This window comes from Terrapene carolina, unplaced genomic scaffold, assembly GCF_002925995.2.
Source record: "Terrapene carolina triunguis isolate 2854851 unplaced genomic scaffold, T_m_triunguis-2.0 Scaffold194, whole genome shotgun sequence".
Lineage (NCBI taxonomy): Eukaryota > Metazoa > Chordata > Testudines > Emydidae > Terrapene > Terrapene triunguis.
In genome coordinates this window covers 5,745,259-5,754,987 of record NW_020664545.1, presented here as the reverse complement: position 1 = coordinate 5,754,987, position 9,729 = coordinate 5,745,259, and the positions used below count along the sequence as shown (strand labels likewise).

Here is a 9,729-nt window from a genome sequence, read left to right as displayed (position 1 = left end):
CGGTTTCTAACCAGCCTCTCCTAACCAGTTTCTGACACGCCTGCAGACTCAGTGCGCCCACTGCTGGTCATGATGGGAGGGATTAACACGCTGATTATGAGAGAGGAACTGTCCTCTGGATCAGACCAGGAATCCATCGAGCCAATAATGGCTAATATTAGCTGATTCAGAGGCAGATTCCAGAAACCTTGCAGTAGCCAGTTATGGAATAATCTGCCCCCGGGAAACATTTCCTCCTGACCCCCACTGTTAGAGGTAGGTTTAAGCCCTGAAGCATGAGTATGTAGATCCCCTTCCAGAACGCTCACTATTGTCTCTGTGCATAGTCTTGTTCTCTCAAGGTCTGATCCCTTTTTCGAATCCCAAGAAGCAGGACTCATCTCTCATTAACCCACCTAGAAGCCTAGGCAGAATCTAAGGCCAATTGGAAGCGGAGCCGCTGGTGTTATTAGCCGCAGGTGCAAATCTCTTAATTAGCGCAAAACTGCACACTTGTAAAGACAGACTTGAAGGGCGTTAAATGGCAGATGGCTTGTGTCTTTTGGAGGAAAAGGAAAAAAACAAAGCAACTCCAGGTCGATTAAAAGCAAGGGAAATTAACCAGCAGCCAAGCCACGGGCTGTGCAATCATTGTCTGTCAGCGAGCTGCCTGCACCGGAACAGAGGTGACAAGGGCAGGGTGCGCCTGGAAAAGGGACATGCGAAGAGTGCGGCCATGTCAAACATCACTGACCAACTCTCAGCTCATCAGAGGCCTGGCAGAGGGACGGGTTGAAAGTGAAGGGCGGTCATGCTGCAGTCAGACTGCGCTGAGCTCAACCTCCACGGGATGGGGGCGGTAAGGGGACTGATGGGAGACCTCCAGGGAAAAGCCAGGTGCCGTGGGAGGTGGCGCTTTCCCCTCTGGTTTGTGCTGAATGGATGCCCCAAACCATCGGCAGATACAGGCCTCAATCTCAGCGAGTCTAAAGCCACTCGGGCTGCAGGTGTAATGACACTTTAAGGCCCCCTGAGGTTGCTGGTGGGGGGGAAGGGGGAAGAGGCCTTGGTGTAACTGAGAATCAGGCCCAAAGCCCACATTCACGTCTAGCCACGAGGGCGCCCAGGTACCTTGCACCGTAGCAGAGAGCCGCCTCGGCTGGCTTCCTTACCCCCGCTGAGTAAGTCACTGCTCTAATTGCAAGAGGCTTCAGGTCCTGGCCTTGTGCAGTGTTCCCAGCACAGCGCAGCCTCTGTACCCGCACTGCTTGGTAAAGGCAGCCCCTACGCGTACACATCCCTGCAGTAGATCGGGGGGCGGGGGGGCAACCTGTGTCTCTGGAGCCGCATGCGGCTCTTCAGAAGTTAATATGCGGCTCCTTGTACAGGCACCGACTCCGGTGCTGGAGCTACAGGCGCCAACTTTCCAATGTGCCGGGGGGTGCTCACTGCTCAACCCCTGGCTCTGCTGCAGACCCTGCCCCCACTCCACCACTTCCTGCCCCCTCCCCTGAGCCTGCCACACCCTCGCTCCCCTTCTCCCCCCCCCCCCAGCCTCCTGCATGCCACAAAACAGCTGATCAGGAGGTGCGGGGAGAGAGGGGGAGGCATTGATCGGCGGTGGGTGGGAGGCGCTGGGAGCGGGAGCGGAGCTGATGGGGGGCTGCTCACCATAGGCACCAACTTCGTGGGTGGTCCGGGGCTGGAGCACCTACGGGGAAAAATTAATGGGTGCTCTGCAGCCACTGGCAGCCAAGCTCCCCTCCCCACCCCCGCTCCTCCCCTGAGCGCGCCGCATCCCTGCTTCCCCTCCCAGCGTTTGCCGCAGCAAAACAGCCCTTTCGCGGCCTAACAAGCTCCAGGAGGGAGGGGGGAGGAGCGGGAACGCAGCGCGCTCAGGGGAGGAGTCGGGGCCAGGGTGGGGATTTGGGGAAGGGGTTGGAAGGGGGCGGGAGGGGCAGAGGGAGGTCGAGCACCCACTGGCACCAGCAGAAGTCGGCGCCTATGCTGCTGACGTGTTACCGTGGCTCTTTGGCAATGTACATTGGTAAATTCTGGCTCCTTCTCGGGCTCAGGTTGGCCGCCCCTGCAGTAGATAGCACGCACCTCCACACAGTGAGGTCCGCAGTGTGGCCCAGCGATGCGGTAGCAGACTGGGAGTCAGGCGCCCTGGGTTCTATATTCCTGACACTGACCTCCCTGCTCGGTGCCTCAGTTTCCCCTGCCACCCTTTCTCTCTTCGTTTGAACCTGTCAGCTCCTCAGTGCAGGGATGTGCTCTCACTGCAGTGCTGGGCCTAACCAGCCCTGAACTCAGCTGGGGCCTCTAGACGCCACCGGAATACCACCACACTTGCTAACAAAGCAGCCCCGATAGGAGACGTTTCAAAGGGCTTTAATGTACAGTGCTCCACACACCGCTCCAGTTACATACCCGCCCCACCGGAGACTGTGCAGCCGAATCTTCAATATCCCAGAAAACGAGACACCGCTGGAAAGCGCCCAGAGACAGGACTCTGCGTAGCAGGGAGGGTGAATCAGTACGGGAGGCTCCTCTGGAGTCCAGTAGTGACTGGCTGCCCCAGTGCAGAATAACCACTCCCCTGGGGAGGCGCATATCCCAGGAGCCGTCTCCCCCCACACCCACACTCTGCTAGAGGAAAGGAACGGAAACGGAGTGAGAGACTGAGTGCCGCGCCCCGGCCAAGGCCAGCAAAGTCTGACGCAGCTGCAGAGACCAGGGACGGGCAGGTTCTCGTTCCCCAGGCAAGTGGTTATTCAACAGCTCATTGGCCAAGAATCCTAAAGCACTCTGAGGTCTTTGGTTGTAGGATGCTGCTGTCCCGGGAGGAGCTCTCCAGCTCGCTCCCCCAGGCACGCTCAGCTAGCCCGCAACGGCGCCATTAGAGCTACTAGCGCAGGAGTCCAGTGAAGAGAGTATCTCACTGGGATCCTAGACCCACTGCCCCCTTCCCTGCGCAGACCAACAGCGCTCCGGCCTGGCGTGGGTGACCCAGACGGTGTTCAAAGCCAGGCCTGGAGGGCTCCATCTGCAGGATGTCCTCCTCCCCGGACGCATGGGGTAGTGAGTGGGGGTGAGTGAAGGGGGAAGAGAGGCCTGGTCGATTGGCCTAGAGCACCTGAGTTACCAGCAGCAAACAGGGGCCCCTTGCTGAGACCCAACTGTGTGAGGCTGAGGTCGCAGGGAACGCCAGTCCCCAATCAGCCCCTTGCCTTCCACCTCAGTTTGGGGCCAGAGGCTCCCGGTGAGCAAAGCAACCTTGTCTTTGGGTCAGCGTCGGGGATCCCCAGTCGCCGGGGGAAATAGCAGCCGGTGATCTCCAGCTCAAGGTCCCTCGGCACAGAGGGAGGAGCGGGTGAGCTGGGCTGGTGAGAGCCATAGGAAGGCAGCGCCACGCCCCTCCTGGCACAAGGGAAAGCAGAGATCCTGCCTCCTAGTGGAGCCACATGCTCCTGCTCTCCGGGCAGGGTCCGTTTCCAAAGCAGAGAGGCCGATGCACCCCTTGTGGGTATTTCCCTGGGCCAGCTGTCTGCTGTGCTCCCAGGACGAGGTCCTGGACACAGTCTCCCCTTGTTCTCTGCTGGGGGTGCTGTGAGCCAGGTCCCACCCTGGACTCGGCTGGCTGGCACCTCTGGTCCAATTAGCCAGCGTTTGATAGACAGTCCAGGGCCTTGCCCGGGGTCCGTTTCAGCTGAAGAAATACGTAGATTCCTTCACCTTCTGCAGGTCAAAGTTGCCTGGAGGGGAAGAGGGAGCAGAGGGAAGGTCAGAACGGGGGCTGCACAGGTTGGAGACTGGGGGCATCTCTTAGCATTCTAGGGGAAAGGATTCACCTATGTGCTCTAGCTCAACCACAAGATACGGGCTGGATGCAGGAATCGCTGGGTGTGTTATGCAGGCACTCAGATCAGATGATCCCACTGGCCCTTGCCGCCCTAAATTCTAGGCTACACCCCGACCCCCCAAACTCAGCTCGAGCCCCCCACGCCAGGGAGGAGAGAGCAGCAAGAGACGTATTGCAGCCCCTTTGCTGCAATCAGCCCGACTCTCCCTGACCCCACCTGGGGCAGAGAGCATGCCAGGGGGCCCACACTGCTCACAGGCCCCCGCCTGGTACCCGGCCCATTGCGGGCAGACGCTTTCCCTGGGGCAGAGGGTTAGCGGGGAGGAAGAGGAGCTAGGACATGTTCGCCCCCCTCCTAGGCTGTGGTGGGTGCAACGCTGGAAGGCTTCAGTACCGGGGCAAGGATGCTTCTAGCTTTGCGTGGACCAGGCCTTGCAGAAGAACCAGCGAGGGACAGAGACTGGGTCAGGACAAGGGCTGTTTGCTTGGTGACCTCCGATTATCTCAGCCAGCTAGCTAGGTTCTGCTCTCCAGCCGGCCTGGGCTCGCGCGGCAAGTTGGATGCCGGGGTGGGAGCCAAAGGCAGCTGGCTGTGCGGGGGATTATGTCCTACCAGGGCGGAGAGGGCACTCGCACAGATGACGGCATCTCAGCCTTGGAAACCTGGGGTCTGATTGCGGCTCTCAGGGCACCCGAGAACTGCAGCAGCGTGTCTGCCCCGCACGCAATAAAAACCAGCCCTGCCTGATCGCCAAGGGCTCCCTCAACAATGGCTGATGTTAGCAGAGTCATCCCAAAAGCAAGGCTTCACCCGCCATTGAAATGCAGCCACCTCTGGGGCGGTGGGTGGCAGCTGTGTAACAGTGAGCGGCAATGCTACTTTCTCCCACCTTCTCCTGTGGAGAAAATGTAGACAGATGCATGCGACCCATATGAGACGCCCGCCTGGAGATTAAGGGAACTAAACAAATTGTCTTACTCCCGCTGCATGCGTATCAGCCGCATCTCAGCAATCGCTATCCCATGCGTCTAACTTCTATCCCTGGTACGACGTCTCGTTAGTGGGAAAAGACTGGCATATCCGAATGTTTGGAGCAGAGCAACAAGACGTATTAGCGCACTGGGGAGACTGGCTTCCAGGGGGAGAAGAAACGAGCTAAATTCTGCCTAAGGTGGGCGCTGTGGAGGGGAAATGGAGTTCCCATTTCAGAACGGCAACACAAGCCCAGAGATGAAGTGACTTGCCCATGGTCACACAGGGAGTGTGTGGTGGAACTAAGCCAAATCTTCTGAGACGCAGCCCAGCTCCTCAACCGCAGCGCCAGCCTTCCTGCCCGTGCCCCTGTCTATGAGGAGCAAAGCCCCACGGCGGAGTTCCAGGGAGGCAGGGTGCAGTGCTGAACTGCAACTCGGCTAGATCGCCTGCGCTAACTGTCCCAGCAAGACACTGCCGAGCTCGGGGTTCTCCCAGCCAGCCGTGCGTCCACTCCAGCCTCGGAACGGGGACCAGGAGGAGATTCTGCTGGGGTGGGGGCTGGCAGCCAGACACAGGGAAGATAGTGATGCTCATCCAGCCTTCCTGGCAGCGCGAGACGGATCCCTGGGGATCAAGCGAGCTCCCCAGTAGGGTCTGGCAGGCTAAGGTGCGTCTACACTACCAGCGCTACAGAGGCACCGCTGCAGCCCTGCCGCTGTTCTACAGACACTTGCTACAACGACAGAAAGGGTTACCCTGCCCCGAGAGGCAGTAGCTAGTTGACGGAAGAATCCTTCTATTGACCTAGCTGTGTCTACACCGGGGCTTAGCTACATCTCTCCAGCTCCGTAGCTAGGTCAACCTACATCTTAGGCGTAGACCAAGCCTCTGTCTCTTTCACCCCCCCGAGCACAACGCCATGCTCTGCGTCGTAGGTTCCTCGGTCATCAGAAACATGGCTACTGCCGGGGAAGGGCTGGGGGCCGGCTCATTCCAATCACTCATGTCAGAGGGCTCACGCCTGGGAGCCGCCCCTAGGACCCAGCTCCAGAGGCAAGTGTGTGTCCAGTGCCTAGCATTCGTGGGTGGCCCAGAGGCACTACCGTAACAACCACAATGGATAATAACAGTACCTGTCTCAGGGACCCTGGACAGCAGCTCCACCAGCGTCTGGGGTTCGAGGGACTTCTCATCCCTCCACTCAGCCCTGGGTCAAAAAAAGCCACGACAAAAAGGGGTGTTAAACAGGAACGTGAACCCTTCCTGCGCCCAGCCTGACTCTCACACATCTCCTGTGCAGCTTGTGGGCACATGGCTCTGAGCCAAGGGGGCGGTGACAGGTCCCCGGTGTCAAAGGAACCAACAGATCAGCTTCGAGATAAGACTCTCCCTATGTGACCGCTTGGGCATCTAAGTATCTTCCTGCGGCCCATGTTATCTCAGTATTGCTCTCTGGTGCCTAGCCGCCCCCATCTGGCCAGAGTATCGGAGCACCTGCCAACCTTCACAGAATTTCTGCACACAGAGCCCCTCTGAGGCAGGGCAGTGATCTCACCCTCCTTTGCAGATGGGGAGCTGAGGCCCAGAGAGACTTGCCCAAGGTCACACGGGGAGTCTGTGACAGAGCAGGGGATTGAACCCAGGCTTGCCGTAGCCTAGCTCACTAACCACTGGGCCATCCTTGTCCTAGAGCGGCCCAGTGGCAGCCGGAAGAAGGATACTGCGGATAGGCTCCAAGCCGGAGGCTGTGGAACTTACACAGCGCAGTCAACAAAGGAAGTTCCCCTGAAGGAGCCCCAGAGAGGGCGGGCGGGTGAGCTGGGTACTTACAGAGAGTCAGTGCAATATTTCTGCAGCATGAACCTGGACAGATCCTGCAGGATGGGCTGGCTGTGCAACTCCACAAACTGCTCTCGACACACCTGGCAGTGCACGGAGGTCACAAGTGAGTGGAATACAATAGCATGCACCCCTCTCACCCCAAGACAAATTCCATTTAGAGCTATTCTCACCGGGCTGAAGGTGGGGTGCGTCTGCAGAGCATGGAGCACAGCGAGGGGCTGTAGGTCGAGGGGTGTCAGCGGAGCTGGAGGGGGATGGGAATGGAGGGAAGCCCAGGGCTAACACCCCAGGAAGGGCCGTGCATTACGAGCGAGGGGCAATGGCAGAGCTACGTGCCTGGGGAGCCCAGGGCTGGGATAGCAGGGGGCTGCGGGTTGGGACACATGAACAGCAGGTGCCATCTTGGCACACTGTATTTTGCAGGGTGCATCGCCTTGGTTACCGACAGCCAATCAGACTACAGGGTGGGGAGGGAAAGGAGACCCACGTAATTGGGGCAGGGGGAGGAGACGCTTTCCAGAGCCAGGTACAGGGGCCGGACAGCACCTGTCGAGCCCCCTCGAGGAGGACGCGTTGGGTCAGTGAAAGAGGCTCTGCTCACGCGGGGGTGGAGCCGGTCTCTACCTGGTTCATGACATCCACAGTCAGCGCGTGGGTCCAGTAGCAGTCATGGACCGAGACGAACGTCAGGCCCCGTCTGAAAGGCAGCAGAGCAGCCGGGTCAGGTGGTGCCCGCAGAGACCCTCCCTCTTCTCTGATGTCAGCCCAGGCCCTGTCTCAGGCAGCCAAACCCTCCTGATGGCGCCAGCACAGGGGCCTGCGTGAGCTGAAAGGGGGCTGCCATCCCTTGTGGCACTGCCTAGTGCCCTGGGTACGGTGCCTCCCTGATCGCAGGCCCGTGGGGGGAGGGGCTGCCAGCTGTAGGAGCAGGGCTGGACCCGGCAAGGGCAGCTCAACCCTGCGGATTTGCCTCCACCAATGCTAGAGTAGCCCCAAGGATGACCCGAGGTGGCCCTACCTGTGGCAGTGCAGTGCCGTCAGCATCATGTGCGTGGAGTCCAGCGAGTGGATGAAGTTGGGCGGGAAGGCGTTTTTCTGCTTCACCGTATCCGGTTTCCTGCAGCGGAGCACAGACCAGTCAGTCAGACAGCCCGGCTGCCCGCCACGGCCAGAGCCGGGGGAAGGGAAGAGCAGGGTGGCAGAGCGCCCAGGACCTGCTGTCAGGGTAATGCCCCCAACCAGAGCTGCACGATCGGAGGGAACTGGATCCAGTGGGCAGAGCACAGGTGGGGATGGAGCCTGGGCTGCATTCCCTGGGGTGACGGGAGCTCTAGGAGCTGCCCCCCCCCCCGTCCATGGACACAAGGGAGCAGGTGGCAGATGCTGCCCTCTCCAGGAATCCCACGCCGGGTGCTACGGCCCTGCACCTCCAGCGCTGTCCACGGACGCTGCTGGATTCCCTCCGGCCCTTCCTCCCCTGCCACCCCCTACGCCTACTGGGCAGCATGAGGTAAGGAACGTAGGAGCGTGCGAATACCAGCAGCAGCCCTGACCAGTGCCTGTGTCTCCTGCTGCAGGCTCATCTGCCAAGCTCTGCTGATGGGAGGGTTTTGTCTCCAAACCACCTGGAGGCGAGGGCTCCCCCAGTTCCAGGCTGCACCGGGGCGGGCGGGGGAATCACTCAGGCTGAGGGGAAAGGAACGCAGAGTCTGCGCCGAGCTCTCGCAGTCTGGTACTTACTGGCTGGCGTCAAATCGCATGTTCAGACTCAGGGTTTGCATGGTGCTGTTCAGCTAGAGAGAGAGAGAGACAGAGACCGGACTCAGCTGCAGAGAGACACAATCGCCCGTTCCCAGGGAGTCCCAGGCATGCCACTCTTGGAGAGCGGCTCACGCGAGCAATAGGCCCCCAGCATGCGCCGTGCACAGCCTAGGATCAGGACTGGCCCGGCCACCTCCCAGGGCAGGGAGCCCCTGGCCAGATTAGAACAGCCTACTTCAGATCTTTGAAAGCAGACAGGAGCTTTCATCCTGCTGGCCAGCATGTCCCCCAGGAGGCGCCCAGCGGCTAGACTCACCGGCTCCCAGGCTCCCTAGCTTTAAAGGCCTTTATCTCACGAGCAGATCTGGGAAATGCAGCTGAACAAATCAGTGGCTTGGAGACAGGCAGGCCACCCTGAACTGCCCCATAACTGCTGGGACGTGCCGTGCCAGTGGCTAGGAGACGGGGCAGGTTCTGCGTGCAGGTGGGCAAGCAGGAATCTGTTTCCCTGCTGATATGCCGGAAAATTGCCCCCGTCGGCACCACGTGGGGGTCTCGTCATTGAGCCTTTGGGGAGCCCGGTTACTCACCAGCTCCACTACTCTTAAATACCATCCTGACTTCGTCCCGCTGACTCACCCTTCAGCCCCCCAAGGATGCTGGCTCCGCCGTGGGCCCCACCCCAGAGCTGACTCATGCCCGCATGTCAGTGCTCATACAAGCCCCCTCTGGTCTCTTCCTCTCAGGGATAAACTCCTCCCACCTCCAAGAATCTCAGCTGCTGAATTAGTCAGGTGGAGTGGGAGGGAGAGGGCTGCTGAGAGGACTAGACTGGGGTGGGGGGAAAGGAAGGGGATCAGCGAGGATGAGTGTGGGACTGGAGCGAGTGTGAGTCACGTGAACCCTGAGGAACCACTTCTCATTTCTCATCCTGTTTCCCTGCCTCGTGCTGGGCTCACCTCCCGGAGTCTGAAAGGTTCATTACCCCGGTGAGTCAGTGGGGATGGGGGAAAGAGCGCGGCCTGACACCATACCCATCCCTCACAAACCCTCCCCGCCCAGACCCACCCACGGGAGACTTCACTGTACTATGGGCATGTATAACACAACTAGATTCGGCACCCCCGCCGGCTGGAATCTTCACAGCACGGTGTACACTACCCACACATACAGAGCAAGGTTCGACACACATGCACTGGCTGGAGACTTCCCAGCACGCTACCCACACATACAGAGCAAGGTTCGACACACATACACCAGCTGGAGACTTCCCAGCACACTACCCACACATACACAGCAAGGTTCG

General features: G+C 59.7%; 1 protein-coding gene across 1 annotated transcript in view; it reads right to left on the bottom strand.

The window, feature by feature from the left end:
• Positions 1–2,669: 2,669 nt before the first annotated feature.
• POLRMT (RNA polymerase mitochondrial) overlaps positions 2,670–9,729 on the bottom strand; it is a 32,312-nt gene continuing 25,252 nt past the window's right edge. The window contains exons 16-21 of the mRNA XM_024222091.3: positions 8,403–8,455; positions 7,681–7,779; positions 7,287–7,359; positions 6,651–6,742; positions 5,954–6,027; positions 2,670–3,737 (exon numbers count right to left, since the gene is read on the bottom strand). Coding sequence (XP_024077859.2) covers positions 3,688–3,737; positions 5,954–6,027; positions 6,651–6,742; positions 7,287–7,359; positions 7,681–7,779; positions 8,403–8,455 — 441 coding nt within the window. The 3' untranslated portion in view covers positions 2,670–3,687. The remainder of the gene's footprint in view (positions 3,738–5,953; positions 6,028–6,650; positions 6,743–7,286; positions 7,360–7,680; positions 7,780–8,402; positions 8,456–9,729) is intronic.